The sequence below is a fragment of the Cavia porcellus genome, unplaced genomic scaffold (genome assembly GCF_034190915.1).
Source record: "Cavia porcellus strain 051 isolate PalLab524CR breed Dunkin Hartley unplaced genomic scaffold, mCavPor4.1 scaffold_1, whole genome shotgun sequence".
Classification (NCBI taxonomy): Eukaryota; Metazoa; Chordata; class Mammalia; order Rodentia; family Caviidae; genus Cavia; species Cavia porcellus.
Window position 1 is genome coordinate 159990346 of NW_026947484.1, and position 27063 is coordinate 160017408.

The 27063-nt window shown below is 38.6% G+C and overlaps 1 protein-coding gene and 1 long non-coding RNA gene across 11 annotated transcripts in view; one reads left to right on the forward strand and one right to left on the reverse strand.

Annotated features, from left to right (window-relative positions):
* Positions 1-27063, reverse strand: part of Lrrc7 (leucine rich repeat containing 7) — a 486713-nt gene that overhangs the window by 67704 nt on the left and 391946 nt on the right. For 5 of the 10 annotated variants that reach the window (XM_063258477.1, XM_063258472.1, XM_063258441.1 and 2 more), the window contains 5 exons: positions 22966-23166; positions 15828-15939; positions 15428-15608; positions 12152-13832; positions 8000-8140 (listed from right to left, as the gene is read on the reverse strand). In XM_063258477.1, coding sequence (XP_063114547.1) covers positions 8000-8140; positions 12152-13832; positions 15428-15608; positions 15828-15939; positions 22966-23166 — 2316 coding nt within the window. The remainder of the gene's footprint in view (positions 1-7999; positions 8141-12151; positions 13833-15427; positions 15609-15827; positions 15940-22965; positions 23167-27063) is intronic. The other 5 variants (XM_063258479.1, XM_063258473.1, XM_063258496.1 and 2 more) reach the window with 3 other exon arrangements.
* Positions 633-965, forward strand: LOC134478150 (uncharacterized). Its single transcript, XR_010050615.1, has 2 exons — positions 633-719; positions 825-965. It is a non-coding gene; the product is annotated as an uncharacterized LOC134478150 (long non-coding RNA).

A 27063-nucleotide genomic window follows, 5' to 3' on the forward strand; every position in this document is an offset into this window, starting at 1 on the left:
TGGTAAAATTAATTTCATTTGTAGAAAAAATACATCCTAACTGAAATTATTAAACACTGTTTACTGAATATGAATTCTAAATTACAGCTTTTTGGAAGCAATGAGAAACATAAATAAAATAAACATCTTATTTACTGATTTTAAAAAACTTTAAATTGTTTATAATCCCTGAATAAAAATAATCAGAATAAAATCAGTTAAAAACTACATTTAAAACTTGCCTAATTTGTTTCTTTAGTATAACCTTATCACTTAGAATATAAATTGAAACCATGTCATCCATAATATGAAACTTACAACATTCCAGACCATAATTCATAAGGTTGTAATGATTCTGGGAGAATACGCCTTTCACTAATCCAAAATATTATTAAAACTGGCATAATGCAAGATTTATGGCACTATCATGTCACTGACAGCTTTGGAGAAAGGTTAAAGCAACATCAAAAATATTAAGCTATGAGAATCACAGTAAAAATAAATCATGAGTTTTGATTACCAAATATACATCACACACAAATACATATACATCACATATAAAGTTTAAGGTCTTCATAGAGTTTTTAAAATTTTTTTGCTGGTTTTCTGTGTATGTTGAATAAATAACAATACTTTGTATTTTTCCTAGTGTATTTTAGGAGGACATCTTATTCTAAAGAAATAGCAAGTAATTGCAATCAAAGACCATCAGAAAGCTTCTACAGTGGACATTTATACTGGTATGTACAGTGCATGCATGTACACATTCTTCATATTCTTCTATATATACACAAAGAAGTGTACAAAGCCTCCTTTGCAAAGGCTTTTCCTCTCCTAACCTGCAGGATGCACACATGTTGCTCGGTTTTCTGGAGTCCTCTTACGGCTACCCGCTTCGCAGTGTCACAGGACCCGTACTGCCAAGCCTCTGTGGGAGCGTGTGTATAGCTACTCTGGTGTGAGGACTGACGTCCATTCTTGGTGAGTGGGAACTGGGCCTGTCACAGATGGGCCGTGTGTCAAGCTTCTGCGGCTTCACTGTGCCATCTAATTGGTTCTCTGTTAAAAACCAATTACAGAACTGCCCTATCTGTATTATGACCACATGTATTTTTTTAAAAAAGATCTACCGGGGAATGTTTTAAAGTGGGTTTATTCTGGAAATTTATCAACTCTTTAGGACATAATGAATATAATCAATAATCCTTCTTTTACTTTGGCCATGTGAGTTTTTTTTTCATAATCCCATTGTAAAGTAAGATATTAAAAACAGCAAAAGTTACTGAATTTAAAGTCTTGCAGTACCTAGGAATAAACTCATTTGTGTGTTTTTTTAAAAATCAGATGTAGCTAACACACTTAAAGAAAATATTACTTGAAGATAACGAGACAGCTATTCATGGGTTGCCTGTTTTCAAGAGTAGTATGTTTACAGTGGGCATCTCCTTTCTTTTCTTTTTATCTTCCCATCTCTATTTCCTTTACTTGCTTCACTCACCTAGAGATGATGCCTAGCCACTGTTAGACAGCAACTGAGAACTGCAAAATTCATTTTGTCATAAAAAGGTTGAATCTCTTTTATCAAAATCCTAATATTATCCGTGATCTTCACTCATTTGTCAATTAACCTCCTTCTTTTTAAAATTACAATTAAGCATCATACAGATTCTCTGTATTGCAGGGGAGACGGGGAACATAAACATGCAGACACATTAAAAAGATACTTTCACCAGATAGCAAAATTAAAAGGAATTTCCTGAGAACAATTTCCTCTTTTAATTTCAAGAATGATCTACCACTGTGTTTTTTCTTAAATGAGGCACTGTAGGAGAGATTTAAGTCTGCAAAAATAAAAAAGCTCATAAAAACAATTTATTAATGTTGGGAGGGGGCAAACGGGACAGAAAAAGAGAAGTGTGTAGAATATTCTCATTCTTTCTTTAAAAAGTCTACATGTTGTGTGTAAATACAGGAGCTTAGCTATGGAAATTCTCTGAAAGATGGAAGGAGCAAACTGTAACTATTGAATTTATTATTCTAGATAAAATAACCCAACTGCAATTCCGTTACTCATTTAGTTATTTCTCATAGCATATTCTTGATACTTTCTTTAGATACTTTGAAGATTGAGTCTTATCCCTGCATATAACCATTATCCCACATATAACCATTTATTTTTCCATAAAACATGGAAAAATATCACAGTGCATTATGACATTTCAAGTTCTGTATGTCTCTCACATTTCAATAGAGGAAATGGCCAATGTGATTTAATAAAAAGCAAAAATTTTATATTTGATGGAAAGCACAGCCATATTGAGTAGAGTCCTTACTGAGCAGATGCTAGCACCAGGCTAGGGTTGACATTCGTAGATTTAACATGTATGATTTTGTCTACCATGAATAATCATGAGTGCACATTAAAAGAAGTAATTTCTCATTTTGCCGACATAAAAAGACATGAATGTATGCATCTCTCTCTATATGCATGCTTACACATGTGCATGTGTGCATAAATGTGTGTCTGCATGTGTGCACATGTGTGTGAGCATGTGTATGAACAGCATTAATACAGGGGAGCCAGTGAGTTTAGCTGATCCAGCAGCCTTGGCCTAGTCTGCTAATGAATGGATATACAGTGTGCTCTTGAGAATATATTTATTGCCATTTTGCAGGAAAAATTATATAACACTGGGAAAAGAATTTGGTACTTTGCAAAGGTCTTGGGGCATGTTCCCTACAAAACAAAATATCAATTTTGAGTAGTAATCAGCCCATAGTTCATTGAGGGCATTATCATAAATTAAAAAGTGTTAAAAACAATTCACCTAGCAGTATTTTCAGTGAACTTATTATTATTTTTTCAGCACGCCTTCAGGGAAAAGTATTCCAAAGGCAAATATATGCTGAACTAAGATCTAAATAATTATGATTTCATGGGGTTCAATCTGAAGGTGGTAATGTAATGCCCAAGTGAATTTTAAATTTCAGTATAATGATGACAAAGCATCAGTATAAGTACTAGCATTATTTTGGTAATTTTAGCCACTGTCTTTGAGGATTTATGTGGCTTTACAGACTGAAGGCTTTTTTCATAATTAGAAAGGTAAGCGAATCTTTCTTGAGAGATAGGTAGCCAATAATAAATGCAACAAAATCGATAGGAATTACAGGCATGAGTCGCCCTGAGGTACAGCATAAATCTTGTTGGAATTTCAGCAGGAGAAAAAATGGCATTAAGGAGGTAACCCTTGGCATAAGAGTGAATAAATGCATACTAAATCATGATTTTATCTGGTCCTGAGTCATCTGCATAGGTTCAGTAAAAAAGAACAGTATAATTTAAAAATAGGTTAGGCACAAATATTGCTATTAGAATTTCTCTAACTCAAAGATGGTGAGGTGAGTATCAATTATCAATTAAACTAAATTATGAACTAATAGAAAACCTAAATTATCAACTAATAACAAAAGATAGTGAGGCCATTTTCTTTCAGGAAAAACTCTGCGAAACAATTATTTCATACATACATTTCCATGACCTCAGTACCTTCCTTCCTGAAATTATAATTAATTTACTTCAGTGTCTGATTCTATAAGCCAATAAGCAATAGATTCTATGGTATAATACTATGGCAGTAGAAATTAATGAAAAAGAATAGAAAGAGGAAATAATAAATTTCTCCAGTGTCACAGAGGACACAACTTGTATTGGCAGCCAGATATCTACAGACAGGGAAAAGGCCAATTTCTTCTCGTCTCTGGGGCTATAGTAGTGTGGAGGGTAACAGGTAATTTTGCCGGGTTCGTCATGTCTAGCCTTGAATTGCTACCAAGTGTATTTCTCAGTGATAACAGCAGCTCTGGAAAAGCAAGTGGGTCTGAAAAGCACAGAGTACTGTGACACCAAGCCCAGCTGACAGTGGTCCCCCGGCAATGACTGGGGTCAGGCTGTTGAATTAGCTAAAATATTCTGCTTTGTACACCCTTCTTTTCCAGTTCCATAATATGTGCGTCTCTGGATTGTTCTGAAGGCAAGCTGGGAGAAGCGTGCGTAGGAAGCAGGCTCACTGGCTTTTAGGAGTTAGGTGCTGGGAAAGTCAGCTTTTACCAGCATTTGAGAGGATATCGCTATGCAGTACAAAGAGTATGGATTTGGAGAGTGAGATTTACATTCCAGGTACGGGAAAAACAACAGAGAAATCCTAAAGCTAGAGGTGACATCTGTGTGACACGTGGGCCTCAGTTTACTTGTCATGGAGATAAGTATACTTTTGAGGGTTTTTATGAGTTGCAAGGAAAAAGCACATCCAAAATACCTCATGCCACTAGGCACAGAACACATTCTGAATAATTCCTGGCTTCACTTTTCTCCCAATAGAAGTATTTATTTATTCTACCATTAATCTGGATAATAAAAATGGTAGTGTGAACAGGCATTTTTTGTTATAATGCTGTATTTCTCTCTGATAACATAAATTTCAAGACAGTAGCTAAGCTCAGTTACAGTAGAACACATCAAGGAAGCACATGGAACCATTAATAACGTCATAGAAAATTGCTTTAAATGCTTTTTGGAAAGGCAGTAAATCAATGGCAAATGAATAAATAAATGAATTAAGAAAATAAAAATGGTGACTAACTGAATAGCTGACTTATACACTAAATGTTCTAGTTTATAAATACTATGAACATGTTTAGAAAATTAGCGTCAACATTAATAAATGGAACTCTTAAAGGAAATTAATTCATCGAACTGATTTTCTTGTATCTGTTAGCATTTGTTTTATTATCTGAAAGGATTCCCTGAAATGATCACAGAAAATGAAGCTCTTATTTAGCTTTAACCTTGACCTGACGTGTAATAAATAGAAGCAAAAAACAGATATGTTTAAATACATGGCAAAACCAGGGGGAGCCTTCCCTTATCTTCATGTACTGACTCTGTAAGTATTCATCTCATTCAGAAATAGTCATATCTTCAAGCTTATTACACATTTGTTCAAAGATAGTTCTGTAGAACAAATTCTATTTTTTTTTTTTTTTTTTTTTGTACCAGGAATCAAACTCAGGACCTTGCACTTGCCATGCAGCGCTTGTACCGCTGAGCTGTATCCCCAGGCCCTGTAGAAGAAATTCAAGAGATCTTTTTCCTCCTAGATAGAGGAGGCATAGCTGGGCTAGCAGGGGGGATGGTTGGGTCTAATTTCAGCCCTGCCTGCTCCTTGGCAAAGGGCACCACACACACGAATGTGACAGGTGGAAACTTTCATTTGGATTCTTTAGGAAGACTATATTTCCTTTCTCTTGGACACCTCCAAATAATTTATAACATCTAAATGGAAACAACCAGAATCATCATTCAAGAATTTTATGAATAATAGAGACAGGTCCCAAATTTCCCCAGGGGGAATCATCTTGTCAATTTTATTTACTAGAAATATTTTATTTTATTTTTTTTTTGTCTTTTTCCTTTTTATCGGTACCAGGGATCGAACTCACGACTGCCTGCTTGCAAGGCAGGCGCTTATGCGCTGAGCTAAATCCCCAGCCCCTTTACTAGAAATATTTATAAACTGATGTTACCTTATACTTGAGTGCCAGTTCTCAGGGCTGCAAAGAAGTCTTCTGCGCCTAAGAGACTTGGTTCTGTTATCCCAAGCAACGAGACAAAAGAGTAGCAGGTATTTATGCATTTCCAAGTCGGAGGAAAGTGGGTTCAGTGGGAAGGCTTCAGGGAAACTATACCTTCCTCACATTGAGGGACTGGCTAGCAGAGGCCAAGGGTGCCCAGCATGGAAGATCTGCAGGACCTTCCATGATTTTAAGAGGGCTTGGCTCTAAAGGAAAAGCCAGGCACACATTCAATCCAAAGCTCTGCAGAGGGGGTACATTTGGGCACAAAGGGAAAAGGTGGAGACTCAGAATGGACCCCACGGAAGAGGCAGGACCTGTAACTATTCAAGAAACTGAGAAAGTCCCAGTGCTTTATCAGGTTTGTGGGTTTGGTGTTGAGGTGGGAAAGTTTTTCCAGATGCCTGGTGCTTAAACTGATCATTTCTGAGTTATAAAATCTTTTGGGGAATGGAACACTGGGCATCCTGTCTGCTTTTTCATCCCTTGTTTTTGTCTTCTTCCCCAACTTTTCTCTCTTTTTTTCCTCATGTGGTAAGTAATGCTTCGATAACTTATGAAGTCTCTCAATCCTTGTGTTATTCTTTGTTTGCAATGTAATGTGATTTCCAGAGAGTATTCCTACAGGTCAACGCCGGGCCCAAGAGAGAATGGCTGAAAAGTCTGCAGTGACAACTGTGCATGACTTTTATTACAGAAAACCTCTCTCTGTCTCTCTCTGTCTCTCTCTCTCTGGTACTGGGACTGGAACTCAGGACCTCGTGTTGTCCAGGCAGGCACTGCCCACTGGGCTATCTCCCCGGCCTCGTTACAGAACACTTCATAGCTATAGTAATAGATAATGAAATCATTGTCTAGGGCACAATAAACCCCTCAGAAAATTAACAACACTGTGCAGATTCACCTCACCTATATCTGCAGAATAATCTAGACTCTGAGGACACCATTTTAGCATCTTGCAGATACCAAATGTATTTATATCATAATCTAGATCGATGAGTAAAGAGGGCCAAGAATTAGGCACAATAAGGGGATTCCTATTTGATACAATTTCCAGCGAGTCAGGTACAGCTTCTTTTCTCCCAAGATCTCATTAATCTGCTCAATTTTGAAATTTGATTATTAATGTTTTGATTTCTATTGACCCCACCACGTTCTCTAGGAAAGGTGCTCATTTAAGTTGCGGCTGCTCATTTATTCCTTAGGTTAGTTAAGTTTCAAGGTCCTTTTGAAGACTGGTTTCCCTAGGAACGAGGATGACAGCAAGCAGTAGGTATCTCAAGTTAGTCAGGGTTTTGTTCTCTTCTGTACTTTAGGAGATGCTGGATGCTGAGAAAGGTATGGATATACATGTCTCTTCAATTTTTTTATATTGCTCATAGTACGAACAGATTGTCTCGCATTAGGGAATGTTATTAAAGACCTATTTGAAAATAAAATATGCATCTGAGATCCGATGACCCTCATTTGGGTTGGATGGAAATTTGTTCCATATTTTTGTTAATATTATTAAAAAAGACATGTTTAGAGAACACTGTCATTCTCTTATCATTTATTTGCATTTCTCTGTTCATAAAAACATTATAGGCTAATGACTATTAATATGTAGCCACAATGATACATTGCATGCAAATGATTCATTAGTCTCCAGCAAAATGTAAGTTTAAAAAGGATAATGAATGTGAACAGCTAAAATGGGCAGTCTCCATTCTGTCTAAACAAAACAAGCAGAAATGTTTCTCTTTGACAAGGAAAATGCTTCCTCTGGTGGGATATTCTCTTTCGAATGTGGCTGCATTTTTATTTTAAGAGGTGTGAACTTTCCATTAACCTATGAAGACTCCCAAACTTGTTTCTCATCTTTAACTTCTGTGCTCTGTTTCCCATAAAGAGAGTGGACTGAAGAAAAGCACTTAGCAATGCCAACAGCATTTAACTTCCATTGTAATTAGGAGTCTGTGGCTTCCAGAAGGAAAGAACTGAAATCCAAAAATAATTCCCAGCTGTTTTCAGAATGCATCATCAAAGGAGATAGGGCCATCTCAAAACAAAACAAAAAAATCATAACCAAAACCAAATAAAACCTCCTTAAATAAACACAAAAGAAAGGAAAGAAAGAATAGGGAAAAAAGGAATAAAAAGGAAAATGAGCCTTAACTAAAGAAACACAATTGTCCCTGCTCATTCCAAAAAGCATAGACCTGATAATCAGTTTAGCTACAAATATACACTTAGCAGCTAAGAATTTAGGCTATACATTATTTTCCCTTGTGCCCTCTGGACACCCGAGAGTCTAGTAAACAGGTTGTATGTACAGCCTAAATGCATTAACAAACAACATTCATCGCCTTTGGTATGCTGACACATGTAGGGCATCCATACTTACTTTCTGAAGAGGTAGTTCTTGATGATCAAATTTAGACTTAGTCTGCAAGTTTAAAGTCATGCTTCTGCCTGCATGCATTGCTGAAATACCTCCATAGGGCAGCATGCCAAGGTTAACTGTGTTGTGTTTGTAAGCAGCATTCTGAGTAGAGGAAATAATCATGTGACAGGATGTGAACACATTTAACTGTAAGCGGGCAAACAGTAACTTTCTTTTTCACACATGCACTCGATCAGACAAAAGCATACAGTAAACAGGGTTAGTTATGCACATAATGAGTACCATCCAAAACTACAGAGAAGACAAAGCAAGGAAGATACGTTCTGGGGGGAGCTGCTGGTAACTCAAGGGCACGACATCTGTCTTACATATCACCATAGTCGTGACCTTGGACAAGTATCATCATCTGGGGAGTCCGTGGATTTTGAAAATTAATTCACAGTGAGAACTTCATCACATCTTCTCAGCGACAAAATCTCACCGTCTTTTTCTCATCGTGAGACCAGCACGTATGAAAGACAAATACTAACTTCAAATTCTATCTTAAATGAATACTTTGCAATATTCAAATCAAAATCACTGTTTTTTTTATTGCTGTCTAGAGGCATAATTATAGCAACTCAGAAAAACAGCTGGCAAAAAAATAATCATTTGATTCGATCTTTGGTTTGATTGAATTTACTTATTAATTCAGGAATGCCAATCAAATAAGCCGAATGTGGATCCAAATAATCTATTTTCGAAATTACATTCTAAAGTAGAGAAGTTTTGTAATGATACCGAAGTAATCATACTTTGTGAATTATTGATGTTACTTATCTAATCCACCTAAATATTTATAGAACAGTTTGGTGATGTTTATATCATGTACTCTTCAACAGGTGTATCTAAAATTATACCAAGAGGTTGATAATTTTTTCCTACAGGACTTCACTGAAAAATTAAAATCTTTTAAATAGCCTGTCATTAAAGCTTCAACTCTCAATCAAAACGTAATCATTAATAGTGTTTGGATTCTGTAAGTGATTCTTATTTTGGAGAAAAAATATCCATACATGCTAACTTCGTACCTTTTTTTCTTGACTGAATCTTACTGAGCATTGATAGTGGTAGCTATTTTATCTGTAAAGTAATGATTTTTAGTATCAAAGTGTCACTGAGCTACACTGAAAGGTTATTTTACTCCTGACGACATGCTTGCCTGAGTCATATTTGTTATGGGTTCCTAATTCTTTCATGGAGAGATGTTTCACTGTCATTATCCTAAAAGTGAAACAGACCCTCAGTATCTCCTCTGACACTTGGACGATTCCTTAGGGTTCTCCAGTCTAGTGCTCCTTCAGTTCCTACAGAAGAGTAGCGGTCTCAGACATGGGTTTCAGGTTTTGATTTTCAGTCACAGTGGGGCTCTGAGTGGAATCATATGCATTTTTGTGGTGAGACTAAAGCAAACCACTGGCCCAGGATATAGCTCAGCAGTACAGCACCTGCCCGGCAAGTGCAAGGTCCTGAGTTCAATTCCAGTACAAATTATATATATATATATATATGAAGCCACAGCATCCTATATCTAGGGTGTACTTGAGGCTGCTTCTTCTTTAAGGTCAAAGCTGAGGTCACTGGACAACATTACACTGAACCATTAACTTCATCCAACGAGCAAATTTCTAGGTGGTTTTCTATGTGGAAACACAAAGATCCTGCAGCTTCTACAGCAGCTATCTGGTTTCCAGGATTCAAATTAAGTTTCAGTAGGAAAGAAGAACTCCATCTCCCTGGAACAGTCTGACTTGGAGTGGATTGCTAAGTAGCACAAGTATGTCAAAACCGGCTCAATGCAATTAATCTGTGCTTCAGTGCCCATAATTCACCTTGTCGAATAACTGGGAAGTTTTAAGTCAGAGATGGCTTGAATTGCTGTATATTCCATTAAAAGGTGAAGTAAATGGGACTTGGAAAAAGCAGAAGGTGGAAGGACTTTGAGAATCTGATGGTTTGAAACAGTGCTCTATGGTAATTTCATTATTTTGGAATTAAATGAGAAACTACTGAATGCATGTTGGGAGCTGGAGTTGAGCCAGTGGTAGAGCCTTTATTTGCCTCACATGCATGAAGCTGGGACTAACCTGTCATCACAAAAAATAAAGGGGCGGGGGAAGAAAACTGAATATGCACTGAAAATGTTCTGGAAAATTAAAGATAGGCCAAGGGAACGACAAACAGGGGATATGTGGGGACTAACTAGAAAGAGAAACGTCATTGTAGTGCTGGGAAATACCCCTGAATTCACTTTTGGTCACCTGGGACAGGCAGGGTCTCCCTGACTTTGCTTGATACCTCTCCCCCATCCTTCTATACCCCCCCCCAAATTCTAGTTTTATCAAAATTGGATCAAAGGAGAGGAAGCATTTATCTGGCATAACAGTGAGTAAGTGATGGTACTGAATCACATAGAAGTTTATCTTCATCTTCATGCTCTGGTTTCACTCGCTCCTCTGTTGAACCAACGCTTCTCACAACCTTTCTGGACTAGTTCATCTTACCCCATTAGGTAGGGTTGTGTCTACACGAGGCCAGAGTTTCCAAATAGTACTATATTATTTGGCCCCAAATATTTTCGCCCTCCAAGTTACCTGTCTACATGGAGGGTATAACTCGAGGTAAGGCATGGTGACTACTGAGCAGGTGTCTCCCGCTGACAGCCAGTCACAGGGCCCGGATGAGACTCCCTTCAAAGGGACAGAGCACACCTTTCTGAAACAGACATTCTGATGAAGTAGTTTGCAAGGCAGAACCAATTTCCACACGGAGAAACTAACACCTGCACCCACCAGTACTACTAGCTCACATCTTCCCTACAAAACTCTGTTCTTGTCATGTAGACACAACCTACAAAGAATGTAATTATTTAGAGTCAGCCTGAAAACACAACATTTCATTTTAAAGAAATACACCATAAAGGCTGTGGCCTGAGCTTTCTGCAGGACATCCACTAAAATAATAAAACTGTCCACTGAAACATTCTATGGCATATTATTACTCAGATCCCCAGTTTACACAGAGCATCCAAACCTAAAAAATGAGAACAAAAGGCCTCAGGTTCACAGAAAAGACCTTGAAGATTCTGATGCAATGCAGAGTATGCAAAGCCCTCCAAACCAAAGCCACAAAGTATTCTGCGTGTTGATGGCAAATTGATAATTGTTCTAGAAAACGAAGCAGTGGCCTTCCCTTAGATTTGAACAGGCAACAAAAAACCCCCAAAACAACAACAACAACAACAACAACAAATCCAAACCATTTCTAGGTTTTATACTTTTAAAAGACTCTCCCAATCACTGTGCATTCCACACTTTTTATGACTCAATTTTTAACTTAATTAGGATTAATTTCCTTCTTTTTCTACAATGTACATGCTAATTTGTACATCTGTTGTTTTTATAAGGACACCATCTATTTCTGCTGTCTGTAGTATGATTTGAATTTAAATATTTCCTTCTATATAAAAACCCATATTCTAAATGGCAGGAATTTTATTAAATAAAATAGTGTGTAGGAGGGCACTTAATCTCTGCTTATTTTATTTTTCTGTTTCTTGCTGGGAAGATTATTGCTCATTAGAAGTAATAACTTCAATAGTCCCATAGCAGTAAGTATGTGCAAATTTTATAAACAAATCATGCCTGAGTTTAATATAAGTGAGTCTGTGCAAAAAAGGGTGGATGACTCACTTCTTAGAGATTCAATAAAAATCATACTCCTTTGGTCACTGGAGGACCATTGCATGTCCTGGGAGAGACATCTGGCTTGCCTTAATGCCCTGAAAACAATTTTAGCACCATCCCCATATAATAGAGTCCAATTTTTACTAACAATATTTAGGCTTGATTTGATAAATAATTCACTTGCAAGTTATGGATTCTCAGAAAGCACCAAGCAATACCCTTGGGAAAGTCATAATAATAATAAAAATAATAATGTTAATAAAAACCTATCAGGATCCATTTCCCCACAACGTCACGATACACAGAACGCTGCCCGTCTACTGAGACATGGATGTAGTTCATGCTTCACTACGCGTGCTCAGAAACACCCAGAAAGCAAATCTAGAGGCAGGGGTGGGAGATGCTTACAGAGAAAGGCCAAACATACCCTGTCTAACCTTCTAGCTTCTATATGTCTAAGCAGCTGCTGTCTCCAGTCTGCAGGCATTTTGCCACAGCTCTCCTCTCCCTTCACAGGGGTGGGCCTCGTCTTTACATCACTGTTATCTGCTGGCTTGTCCCCATAGTTACCCAAGTTATAGTCAGACGGTATTTTTTCCAAAAGAGCTGCCATGGTAGGCCTAGCTGACACTGGCCTGGTTTGGGAGGCCCCGTAACTCTCTGTGCTGTAGCTTCTGGCCGACAGGGGCCTCCTCTGGGTGAGGTTTTTGACGGGGAAGCTTCCCGCCTGCGCCTTCACTTCTTGGTAGGCAGGGTGCTCCTCTTCGCACCTGCCGTTCCTCTTGAGGAACTGGGACTCAGTCACCGCCACGCTGCTCTGGCGATCCAGCCCTCCCCTGTAGGCGGCTCTGCCGTACCTGTCGCCGGGGCCCAGCTCGGGGGGCTCGCTGACCCTGCGGAACATGGCCATCTCGGTGGAGCTGGCCAGCGAGTCTGCCCTCCTCAGGAAGCCCGGCCGGCCGCCCTGGCCTGCAAACTGCGCGCTGAGCACCGCGTCCTCGTTGACGGACGGCTGGGAGAAGGAGAACGCCTGCTCCACCGGCGCGTAGCCGCGGTACGCCCGCGGGCTCACCAGGTCCTTGGCCAGGCCTTTGCCGGCCGGGGCCGCGTACTCCGGGCCGTGCTGGAAGGCGGGCGGCAGCCTCTTGTCGGCCTTCACTTCCAGGGCTCCTTGAGGGTTGAAGCTTTGGTCGAACTGGTAGACCTTCTTGGTCATGGACGCCTTCTGGGGCTGCGGCCCCTTGCTGCTCCCGTAGGCCAGCATCTCGTCGTCCAGCATGGGCACCGACTGGCTCCGAGACATGCTGGTCATGCCGTGCTCCGCGCCCAGCATCTTGTCCGGCCGATCGTGGCTGCCCAAGTGATCGCTCCCCGAGGCGTAGTTCTCCAGCGGGATGTTATAGACCTTGTAGGTTCCGATGTCGATCTCGTCGATGCTCTGCGACTTCTTGAACTTGTTGGACTTTATGTCTTTCATGAGCGGAGACAGCCTCTCTGTGCTTTTGCTCATGGAGATCACACCTTTTGAAGAATCCGGGCGGCAGTGGATTTGAGAAAAGACATTCCCAAGACTCCTGTTGGAACTGGCATCGTGGTACTCCCATGGCACTCCCGGGGAGAAAGGGCTGGGTATCTCCGTAGATTCTTTGATATGGTCTTTCCTCTCGGGCAAGGGGCTGGTGGTGGGGGTTGTTTCTAACTTAGAGGGAAAAGCAGTCCTGTCTTCAAATGGACTGGGGGTTCTGGTCCAATTCTGCCAAGGATTGGAAGGAGGCACTTCTGTTTCTGGTGTGTGTCTGTGCGTGGACTGCTCCAGTTCCAGGGGGACCCCGACGATCCTCTCCTGCCTGATCAAAGGCCTGCGTCCATGCGGAGCCGCGTTCCTGGCCTTGGAGCTCAGCAGAGGGTTACTGTTGGCGTTCTCAGCTGCGGGCTCCTCAGCCACGAACCCGGTGTTGTCGTAGTGGGAGCCGTCTGTCCAGCTGTCAGGGAAAGCGTCGCTCATGGGCAGTCGGTCGGGCCGCTGTGGCAGACTCCCTGGGGGGACAGCCTCCCGCTGGCTGAGTAATGGCTTTGCGTCCAGAGGCTGTGGGAAAGATTGTGCGATCCTGTGAACACAGCAGAAGACACACAGACATGAAGACCAGTCGGTCCGGCCCACAGAGCAAGCAAACAGCAAGGAAGGGGATCTCCTTTTGGAGAGCGGATTATGCACCCTCTCGGGAATCGTGAGTAAGGTAACACCACATCATCAGTTCACGGCCCCTACTAAAATAAGTCCTGCTCACACTTTTATTTCTCCCCAGTAGCATTCTCTTCTAGCATTGTGTAAAATTTACTTACCCATGGTATTTCATTCTATTGACCATCTTGTGTCCTCTGCTAGAATTGTAAGTTCTTGAGGGCAGAAATCATTTTCTGTCCAGGCTCAGAATAATGAAGGGCGCACAATAGGTTTAAGCAGGTATTTGTTAATGAATGAATGAATGAATGAATAAAACATGAGTCCTAAAATCTGATTGGTAATTAGAACCACGTGCCTCCTAGTTGCCATCCCTGCTGACTTCGGCTCCATATATTTCTAAACTAAGGCCTGAAAGTGCTTTCTTAATGAGTCATGGTATATCTAGTGACCCAAATTGTCCTTAAAAAGGCTGTGTTCTATTCAGAACCCTTGAATAGAGAGCAATTTTGACACCTCTCTTTAGAATGGCAGCCACACTATGACTTCAGGTGATTGGCCTGTTTATATCTCAGTGGCCATCTCTTGCATATTTCTAGCATATGCTCATTTTTCAAGTTTATTCTAAATCACTTACACACTAATAATATTAAATGATACATCTTTTTGAGTGAAAGGCTTTTATGTGCTTCTACCAATTGGGAAAAAATGTATTCAAAAGGCATCTTCCAAAAGTACCCACACCAATATCAGATATATAACAAATATTATTTTACTGACTTTGAGATTTTTCCGTGGGCATTGACAAATAAAAATAATCACTCATTGAAGTACTAACGAAAACACTGCCCTGAGTTGCACTAATGTCAGTTAATGTATGAGCAAATGTAATTCACTACTTATATCATAGGACAATTTTTATTTGTTATTTGTAGTATAAAATGTAGTGACAAACTACAAAATGAATTAGAAGGGGGAAAACACTGCTTTGGAGTCATTTTACTCTGCTGTATAACATTTGTGTTTTCATGGATAAAGTGGGGGTAACTTAGAGGAAGAAGCATTTTGGGGAGATCAAGGACCTTTGCATGTATCCTCACACCTGGTCATGATAAATGATGATGATGACGATGGTAATGAAAATTGTTTGGATATCTGACCTTTCTCCAGGTACATATGTGCCTTCATCAGATCTCATTTTAGTTCATAAACCATTCTGGATTGTGAAATGTCCATGTGCCTCAACAGCATGTTGCTCAAACACAATCTTTGACTTCTAAGCTGAGCAGCATTGGACCTGCGAATCTCTTACCATTGCTCCCTCAACCGATGGCCTTGTCCTAAAGGCTGGGTCTGTCCACTCTTGGAAATGCCTGGTACACTTCATTTGCTTACCTACCCTCTGTCTTCTGTGCCACTCATGAGCTGTACCGCAATTCCAGGATTAAGAAGATTCCATTTAAAAACAAAGTGGCTGGAAATAAGCATTTGGGAACAGAATCGTGGGAATTCTCAACACACCTGTTACCCCACAAAGAATTATGAACCGCATCTTTAGCTGTAGTCTGCAAGGACCCCACTTTAACCCGGGTGTTAGAGGATCCTGAGGAAGCCTGGGAGGGCGAGTAGTCTGAGTAAGTGCCTGAGGAAACACTGTTATTCAGACAGTGAGTTTTGTCAACTTCAGACTCATCAGTTGATTCTGAAATTTAAAGGGGAAACACGTTATAATGCTACGACCAATGAGGATTACACACCCCGAAAAGTAAGCATGAACAACAGATTCCGCACTGATTAATGTTAGGAATGCGAGCTTGTAAACTATTTTTATAGGCTACGGCACATCAAAAAATTCACAGCTGGCGGGTCATCATGCACATGCATCGGTAGCGTATTTTGCACATGAGCATCACGATGTTACCTTTTTTGTCCTTCCCTAGCAGAACAAGTTTGGGTGGGTACAGAGGGGTCTCAGCTAATGAAGGGTGAAGTTCCCCAATCCTCATTTCATTAGCTGGATGAACAAAAGAATCCTGAGAGATATAATAATACAGGACAAGGAAAGTAAACATTTAAACAAAGGTTAACCAAGATGGCAATATCTTTATCTGGCTCAGATTCAAAGAACATGGCTCTAGGGATTAGTTCAACATGGGGCATTTGGAAAAGCGCACCATATGTATCTCTGAGTTGAGCACAAATTTCTTTTTCTGATTTAAGTGAGCCCATTTATTCATCAGACATATTTTCCAATGCTGTTTATGTGCCTGGCACTGTGCAAAGAAGCGTGGAGTATCCAAAGAAAGACAAAATGTGGCCCTCTGGGAAGGGACAGTCAGCTGGGGAGATGAGTGAGAACTCACTTTCAACAGGGCTGGATCAGAATGTGCCCTCTGTGAATAGTAATTCAGACACATGCTTGGCATTTATACGCACAAGAGTCCTAAGGGGTGAGCTGGCAGAGGTCCAGGGGACAAGTGTGTCACTGACTAGCCGGGAGTTTCTCATCCTGGGCCACACTGATGCTCCGCTGGGTCCCCTAAGTCCTGCTCTGTAGCTCTCCCTCCTAACTCTTAGTATTGTCAACATGACTGTCTCCCCGATTGCTTTAGCTCTACCACTATTTCCCCCCAAATTTCCAATTTTCCATACCGAACTAGGCTGTCAAATATTCATCCTAGTATCCATTCTTGGAGTGTAACGACTCACAAATGGAGTAAGAATATATCCTTACCATGACAAATGAATGTGGAAACACCTACAGATTTGAGATATCTATAATGCAAATCCTGACTCCAGTTAACCAAGCAGTGGGACAAAAGACAAAATAACAATCATCCCTTTTCTTCTAGCTATAAAAATGCTTTACATATGCCTATATGGTAGAGAATTATGTTATTTTTATATCTGTTTTTCTTGAATTTCACATCTATTTAAGTTCAAAGAGTTTTCTGTTTTTCATTTGTTATTGTTAGTTTGGAACATTGAACTAAACATATATAGACCTCTATTGTTAAGTCAAAGAAAATGCCCAATGACAAATATCTGAAATTCAGTAAGACCCACTGAATACTTAATTTGTTGGTATAATCAACTGACAGAAACCCTTATTATAAAATTATATGTTGACAAGTACCCCCCTGTAGTGACAACCTTTCTCTCTCTTTTCTTTCTTTCTTTCTTTCTTTCTTTCTTTCTTTCTTTCTTTCTTTCTTTCTTTTCTTTCTTCCTCTCTCTCTCATCCTAGGTTTCTACAGAAATATTTGCCTGTGAAAATCCATTAGACATTAATATATCTAATATTTGTTAACTTTTTTAATAGAAGAAGACTGCAAGATCATTAAGCTAACTCTGCCATTGTCTAGAGGAAGGTTCTGAGACCCAGTTCAAGTGTAGGTTCACACAGACACCTACACACTGCACAGTACTGGATTACAATTCTCCTGGCTTCTAGCTCAGCAATCTAGAAGGTGTGAAATGAAGAATTTGATTTGAAGAGGGATAGGAAAGGGTGAAAATCTTGGGGCTAAGCAGAGGAATTTGTATTTCCATGCATTTTGAAAATAAGTTCAAAGTTCAGCCTGAGAAACTTCTGATCAAGCTTTAGAGTGACATAGCATGGAAGAAAAACCTTAGTGCATCCCTGGACAAATTTATAAGAAGATGCAAGTTTAAGAAGCAGCACTGAGAAAGGCACCAAATACACTGACTTGTTAAAACATTTCAGTTATAAGTTGTCATATTATTTTCTTTTCCTAACTTAGTAGTCAGGATTTCTTGGGAAATTAGTGTAGCTCTACAATCAAAGGGAGAGATAGGAGTCAGCACTAATTTATGTCTGGTACTAACATTTTATGAAACTAAAGGTAAATGATTTGTAGGAAATAATGACTCAAAAAGGAAATTTTATGATACTTAATAGAACATAGGAATTTTATTTTAATAAAGAAAAAAATTCAAGCTAGGGATACAATGAAAGAAAAGAAACATTTGTAGGAATGTAAAGTCATAATATTACTAAACATTTTGGTCTTTTTTTCCTTATGACCTACACACTGGATACTCAAGTGTTTGTACTAATGAAACTGTCACTTAAAGTTGTGACCAGAACCCTGTATGGTAACTGTGGTCTAACCCAGGTGTAAATTTCTGACCTTGGTCAAGAACTTCTGTTTGTGAATCAAAAGGAGCCCTGGTGACCAGGGAAAGAATGTGGTGATCATGTCATCATGACTTACATCTTTTCTCCAGAGTCCTGTGATTCTCCATGTCAAAGTGGAACATTACTAGGCAAGAATGTGAGATTGCATGGACCCAGCTGAAGGCTCTCATCTTCATGTGTAACGTGGTGGAGGTAAAGATGGTGATGGGTCTCTGCTATAGGGCATGGACCACCTTTCTGCAACTGTTCCACCACGCTGAAAGCTACCAATGCTGTCTCCATTAGTTATTTAAAAACGATGTGTTATTTTAAAATATACTTACTATCATTATCTTTGTTCTAAGGAAATGGTGGCACAGTGAGATAGAAGCACTATTCCAAATCAGAAACTTAAGAGTCAGAAACTGAACTCAGATCTGCCCAGCTCAATGCTCTTTTATAAATTACTTGTCTATAATATATATTATATGTCCCAAGAAAGGATCATTTCCTAAATGGGTTTCACTGAACAAAGTTAACTGTCCAGTAAGGGAAATTAATCATTGGCTTTGTTCTAGAAATCCTCTCATGGAGGGTGGAGATATCTAGTTTTGTTGGAAAAGTAGGTTGACAATTTGGTACTATTTCAGAGGGTGAAAGCAGTGCAGGTTACTGATAAGACAATTGAATTTAACAAGAGACTCATTACAAGCACACTAAAATGTATTTTCTTCTGGTGAGATGATAAGAGGAAGGAAGGTGGGGAGCAAAGGTAAGATTTCTTTTTATCTCGTTGTCTTTCCACTGATGAAATGAAATCTTGGCCATTACTGTCATAGAGAGGGATCCTATGGGTAGACTGCAGAGGGAAACAAAGAAGCTATATCTGAATGAGAGTCCAGGTCTCATACTGATAAAGGGGATTTAAGAACATTTTCAAGGGTAGTTGATCATAGTGTATGATTGGGAGAAAGATACGGTTCTTCTGCAGAGGAATCTAGGCTATGTCTCCCAAGGAGGTGAAAGGTTGAGAACACTTTTGAATGGAGTAGACAGGGTAAACAGGTGTTCGGCTGGTGACCAACAGAGGATTAAAGCAAGATGGGGCAAAAATAAGCCCACCAGTCTCTCAAGCCACGAGCAGGAATCATCCCTAACTCTAGCCTTCCTTAGTTGTCAGCTGATTTAATTGTCACAAATCTCTGAAAGTGTGCTAATATTATCTTTATTTTTAATGATCAGAAACAAAGGCTCAGAAAGGTTTCAGTGACTCGACTTGCAAAGGTCTGTAATTGGAACAAGGTAGACCCAAGATTTCAGGTCATGTCTGAGAGGCTTAAGAAAATACTCTTCCATTTTGCTTGTGAACTGTGCTCTGAGGTGCCTCTGAGTGCTGCTGATAACTCGCAGCGGCATCATGGGTGACAGTAAGTGTCCAATGGAGAGCAAACGACACCTAACATCAGTCAGACACCAGGCTACCTGCCTGCTCTGATTTAGCACTGGATCTCACATCATTTCTGACGAGCATCCTTGTGAAGCTGAGTTTCAGGGGCTGTAATGAGTATGAAACAGGACTTAGCCCGATGGTCCCCACTGTGATTCCAGGTTTGAGAAGGGCAGTGCCACCTAATCTGTGCATGCATCTGAGTAGTACGTGGTTTTACTTATATTAAGCAAAAGATAAAAAATATTTTCTCACCCAGTTTATGTGTATGTTGTATTATTTCCCAAATGACTACTTAGGAGAACATAAATATTTTGATAAATATTATGTCTATTTAATTTGAACTGTTAAATATTTATTTTGGTCTTAGGTCACTTACATAAGTGACACTCTGGGCATTCATGTACCAAGAGTGTATTCAATGCACAGGTGTAAAGTATGACTGATATCTAGTTTTGTTGGAAAAGTGGGCTGACAATTTGGGACTATTTCAGTGGGTGAAAGGCAGCCAACAGTCGGCAAATCATCAGAAATGGTCTTCGACTTCAACAAACTTGTAACTGGATGGTGAGGCGGACATGTCAACAGATTTACACTACTGGGATCTCATCAGTCATCAACTTATTCCACAATATTAAACTGTTAGGGACTATCTGTACAATGACAAAAAAATATAGGAACAGTCCCTGCCCTTGCGAAACTCACAGTCAGTAAGCCAAGTTACCCTACTTATGTTTCTTCTGTTTAACAGAAATACACAGGTGAAGCAGCTGAGCAAGTCAGAGTCTGACTGGTCAGGAAAGCCTTTCTGCTGAGGTGACTTTCAGGTGAAACTTGAAGGCTGAGGCAGTACCAGCCATATGAGGAGCATTTGGCAAATCCAAACACTGCACAGTCTCCAGAAGGCACTACAGGGGAAAATAGAGGAAGGGGAGCCTTCCTGGAAACCTGTTTTTGTTCTTTTGGCCTCCTGAGTCTTTTCTGCAATTAGCATAGCATATGTTAAAACTCTTGGCACAGAGACAGCAAGTAAACAGAGAGCCATAACTGCTGGTTTACCTTTCCTCTCCCTGCTTCTTTGGCTGCATTCATAATCTATTTACCTTTGCTTTTTTTCTGTTTTTGCTCTTGCTCCCGCCAACCTCTATTTTTCTCTCCTAGGCTTTTGTATTCAGGCACACATGGATAAATACACGATGCACTGTTTAATAAAATACCCTCTTACACATTCTTGGCAGTAAGAACTAAACAACGATGCCTGCAAATGGGAAACACAGGATAAATGATTAGTCTCCCTGGAGTGGCTGATGGTTGATTTATTGATATTTATTAAATACGGACACTGGAAAAATGAAGTGTGAGCCTTAATCTGGCTGCCTTGACTTTGAGGCAGGAGGATGATACAGGAAGCGACAGTTTCTCTTTGCTCTAGCATGGCTGAAAGGAGGAATGAAGACAGAGAATCTCGCTTTTAGAGAAAACATTGAAATTGCCAGTCAAATCTCTCTTCAAGGGGAAAAAGCAGTCAGAGAAAACTAAGAAATAGGTGGAGCAAGCCACAAAATTAAATGTAAAGCTGAAAGGTGAGGTCTGGTTTTACCCCCATGTAACGATTCTACTCTAGCTAGTTAGGAAGCATGGATTCTCTGTAGATGTAAAAAAGCACACTGTCATGGAAGGCCAAGGTATGACTAGATTTTGTGTTATTTCTAGAAAGGTCTCGGCAGAGGCAATGAGGAGGTTAGGGACAAAGTAAGCCAAGAAACAGGTCTGTACACAAAGGAAGGAAAGAATGGAGGACTTGAGATTTGAAGGGAGAAGGGCAATAGGAAGGAAGGAGGTAGAAATCAGGCCACCTCCCAGAGTTCTCTGCTGAAAGAATGGTAGGTAAAGCTACCAGCTGAGATTAAGACCAAGAATATAGGAGCAGAAACAAGTCTGATAAAGAAACGCTTAACTGAATGTTAGATTTGTTAAGCTTGAAGTACTCATGGGACAAATTTAAGATTTATTAGCTCTACTGCAGGGTTATTATTAAATTCATGACCAAAGCTATCTTTTCCCTGTCTTGGCTTAATCCCCAACTAAGTGATTCTAGGATCATCTTACTTTAGCAGTAAATTTTACTGAGCTTAAATGTTTTCATGACTGCAGAGTTACTTTGATTTTAAACTGTGATCATATGAGATTTAAAAATAAACTATACATTTGTATTTAGCGTACATGAAAAATATTAGTTTTGGTCCTTTTTATATGTTTGTAATATATTAGAGCTAAAATAGCCATTTTGGAAAAGAGGAAATACAACGATGATCATTTTATAAACTCAAAGCCATGAGAATAAACACTTGAGAAATTTTTTTCCTTTGATATCCAGGTGCATTTCCCTCTTCTGGGACAGATATTTGTGCCAATAAGTGTGCACACTGGACTTATTTTTGCTTAAAATCTTCCTTTTACCTAATATGTTTCCTGTGCTTTTCACTGCAAAAGAATCACCCAATCTATAATATGCATTTCAGGCCTAACTTCGTGTGTTATATTTTCCATCAAGCAACCTGTCATGTGATCAGACTCTACAAAATGTGTTCTCTGATCTCTTGCCATGTATTATATTTATCTGACTACACCTTAAGGTACTTGGGGACTTTGGAGACAGTTTATATTTCTTCTGCTCTTACGTGTCTAGCACAGTGCTACATTTACAGTTGGTGTTTCACAAATGCAACGGATTGTTTGAAATGCAGATTTGTAAAAGAGTTTTATCAGTTTAGAGCTTTTGAGAAGTAATATGAACTTAGAGGCATCCACACCGATTATACTTCTAATGGAGATCAGAAAGATGATAATTAAATTAGAGAAGAGTTGATGAGAGAGTAGAGGTGGCATAAATGTAGTTGAATTCTTTTCAGACTGCACAAATCAGTAAGGATGAATTTCTAATTCATTCAAAAGCAGAGGAATTAGGCTTCACAGGGCTAAATTCCACAAACCCAAGTACACCTTGTCTTTTAGCTGTCAAAAGCAACATTTTTCTATGAAAGTTGTGACCCAAACATGAAAACATTGAAAAACATTGCTCTAAACTTGATTAAGAATTTTACAGAAATTTTAAGAATGAAAAATCTTGGGTTTTTTTCCTAGTGATGGACACAATAAAAGTTTGAGGTATCTGAAATTACATCACTAATACAATGAGGTCCCTGGCTGTGCCTACTTAGATGAGAAACTATTCATTCTGTGTGTATTGGAACTTCAGGAGTGGTGTTGTGATTTCAGGATGTGAGGGTGATCTGTGATTGACTAAATGCAACCCTCATTATTTGAAAGAGTAAAGAGATCGTTTCTATTTTATGGAACAAATGCATTTATCCTGAAAGATCTATTCAGTTAAAAGAAAAAAAAAACCATATCCTTTAGAATTCCAAAAAATCCACACCACACTGGCAATTACCAATAACCTTCAAATACCTCCACTGTTATCTCCTTGGGGGCCACCGGCCACTTGTGTTCAAATTTTTCTTTCACAGCCTGCTCCGTGTTAGCAGTTGGGTTTGAATTCTCAACACGCACTCCATGGCTTGGCTTACCCACCAGATTTTGAACAGATTTTACCATATTCTTTAAATCCTCTGGGTAAGGAGTTGGATATCGTTTTAGGTTTATTTCAACCTAGAAGTTTATAAAAAGAAATTTAACATAAAAGGAACTTCAGCAAGCATGCCATTCACAAAGCCGTGCCAAATGCAGAAGAACCAAATGCAATACAGTGAGTGGTGAGCTGGTGGGGTGACCACGACCGAGGAGAACGCATGTGTCCTTCTCGTGTTGGCCTCCTGGGACTTCTCCCCACCCCTTCCTACACTTCTACTAATAAACGTTTTTTTGGATCACATCCCATCTTTAGAGCTACCCTTTAGATGTCTGAAATAGTAACAGGTCAAACCCTGAAGGGATGGGTAGTCTCTGGAAAACACAGTCAAGTTATTATCTGCAGTGTTCATTCTCCAGAGATTCTTCACTTCCCTACATTATTTGTAAGTAATAATTTTGATATTAAGAATATCACTGGAATCCTAATACAGGCAATGGAAGGAGACCCCCAAAGATTTACAAGTAGAGCTTGTACTTTACTTGTATTGAATTGTATACTCTACGTGTATTGAAAAAGTGGGAAGTTTATAACTTCTGCCTAAATATATAATTAGCAGGCTATATCAAAAGGCAGGATAGCTAATTCTCGAAAATACCTAAGGAAAAAATGTTTTGGGGTGAATTTTACATTTTTTAAAATCTTAATAAGGTAATGTCTTCTTGAAAAGTATCTTTCAACAAAAAGGAATGAAAAGTGAGACTATTATCTAATATATTTTTGGCAAATCTATACATTTTAGCTTATAGTTATGTAGGCATTTATGTCCATTTTTGAATTTTATGTTGGGGAATCAATCTGATTTCAGGAATACATATTAATGGCTACTTTAAATAATAAATTTATTTCATACAGAGTATCCTGCCATCAGAATACTTATTATTATGTATTTAAAATAGAATAAATAGACGCTGTCCATGTTACTCGAAAGGGATTGGAGAAAAATAGTGAAGATTGACTTTGCCTTCTTTCCATGGTCATGCCTTTCTGAATCTGAGTAGAACCAACTTCACAAAATGGGATGGCTCATGTGACCGTGGTGAGTCCACGTTCGTGGAAAGTGTGCTTGTGAGGGTGGTGAGGGAGAAAGAAGGTGGAAGAGAGAATGGAAAACAGAAGGAAGTGTGTGTGTGGGGAGTGGCACCCAGCACCCACTCTGCCACCTATGGGTTGATGGGATGTAAGAGTCTATGGCATGGGAGAGCTCTGAGAGTCATGACTAGAAACTCAAACGCTTTTGCTCATCTGCAGTTTTAACAAATCCACCAACTGTGTTATTCTTCTTAGTGTTTTGTCTTCCTAGTAGCTCCTTTTCCTAATCAAATAGTAGGGTTGGACTTCACTAGATGATTTCTAACACTGCGTTTTGTATTTAAGATGCATAATTACTTAGCCAATACATATTTGGAAAGGAATTAAAAACATCAATTAACATTTCTAGGTAAGTGTTCTAAAAGGCATTTAGACCTTTTCACTCCCAAGTAATTAAGAACAAAACTAATGGTACACAGCAATAAAGCTCTAATAACCCCAGACAAGGATAGACTTTATAGAACAAGAAGTATAAGTTCTTGATGTAATATTAATATCCCCCAGTGTACTAAGTTTGTAAAGCATTCTTAAACACAAAATAGTGATGTCCATGCTGGACAAAGTACACTGGAATTCATGCATGTGAGGTTTTCTGTTTAAATTGGCATTGAAGTATTATGAGTTAAATCTAATTTTAAGTTATAATGTTGAACTTGTTTAAAAGTACTTGACATCAAAAGGCTAAAAGTCAAGAAACTACATTAAAAATAAGTTGCAGAATACTAAGACTATCATGCCAATTTAGAATATTCCCTTATTTTTAATAACCAGTGGTATATGAAATAAAGTAGGGCATTAAATTAAAATTCTGCACAACTAAAAATCTTCAACACTTAAAATTACACTTCAAAACTGAATTGAAGGTAATAGAAAATGTGAAATGCTCTTTCTTAATTAAATTAAATATGTCACTGAATAATGTAATATACTTTTTATAAATTTTCCATCCCATTTGACACAATTAGATGATTGTTTGCTAATGTTGCCTGGTTATTTTATAAGCAAGCTAATGTGGTATTTTGGCCGTATCACTAGAATTTGGGTATTTTCTTTCCATAAAATTATTTAAATCTAGAAACAGATTTATCACTTTTACATTTCTCTCTCAAAGCCATGTGAGTAGCCCATTTATGTATTCATGGAGTCATTTTATGTCTGTCTTTTTCTGTAATGAGCCTTTCCCCAAATGTGGGAACGACAGGTCTCATAAAACTTTGATTCATTTTACCTTGAAAACGAGCGCCTCGTTTCTGATATACCCGTCTCCTTGGGAAGCTCACTGAACTTGAAGTCAGTTAACCCTAGCTCACTGCTACTGCTAATCTTCATGTCCATCTACTCATGAAAAGTGAGAATATTAACATCCTCCCCACATGCTTGGGTTAATTTCAAGCTAAATGAGATAAATGTGAAGATCCTTTGAAAATCTGTGAGTTCCATGCAGAGATTAAATATGTCTAATATAGATTTTACTTAGGCATTTACAAAATCTGGACTCCTTTGGTAATTTAAACCCTGCACCTGATATCTAACAATTATATTGTTAGACTAAATCTTTGACTAAACTTTTTTATTTTTTTGGATGCAGCAAGTAATCATTTATTCAGTACATATCTTGTGCCAGACACCAAGCTGAATGTTTTACAGGGATACTTAATTTATTATTAATTATTTATATAATATATGACACTATTTATAATAGATCCTATAGGTTTAAATATACATTACTATTTACGTACTAAATAATAAATGGTTATTAATTATTATAGGGTGAATCATTAATTTGTAACTGCATCTTATTTAAATTTCATAAATGACTACAACAGCTATTCCCACTTTACAGCAGGAAAATTGCAATATAAGTATCTCATCTAAGATCAGGTTCAAACTGGGTCTTTCTGACAATGGTTTTTGGTTCAGCAGTGTTATTTGTAGGTGCAGAACATATGGGTGCATTCTGGTAAAAGGAGTACTGACAGTCTACACTGTGAATTTTATTAACTTAAAAACAAGATAATTTCAGTTAAAAATACAGCTAAGTAGCTATTTTAAAAATTCCTTTAAGATTAAGCTCTAACGTGTGTTTTGTTTTAAGCTCTGCACAAGCACATTTAATGCTCTTTCCCAGACAACTTTCCCACTTTTCAACTCTTGCATGGAGAACCTGAGACAGGAATAAACAGTTACATTAATAGCCCAGTAATTCTCAAATATAAAGGCAGTCTCTTTATATTCTTAACTATAAATAAGGATGGAAATATTCCCTTATTCTAATGTAGCATGAAAAGATACAAATTCGTTTCGTATACTTAAGTGGGAAAGTCTATCAATTATATTCTTATAAAAGTTTTGCATTTTATCACTCACTATAAAGTATTTGCTCATAGCACAAAAACATTTTATTAAAATGCAATATTTTTACTAAAATATTTTAACTTTGGAAAACAGAAATGTTTCACAACAGTCTAGGCATCTCAAATCTAGATAAAGTACAGTAAAGGCAAATAGCAGCTATAAGATATTGGAGACCCCCAAACATTTAGCACTGAAGAATTACTTCACATTAATAGCTTGGGCATTTGGAAATGATATCTTGAATTCACATGGAACACTTCTTATATATTATATTATACCCACATAATATAATATATTCCACAGTGATTAAATTCACATTTGATTTGTCAATTCCAGTAAGAGAAATCATAGTGCTTTTTGATCACTGATAATTAAATACTACTTTATTGTCAGAATTAAATTGGAATGTTTCACAAAGAGAGAAAACTCAGAGCAGAGGTAGTTAGGAGGACACAGGCTCAGCTTGTCTT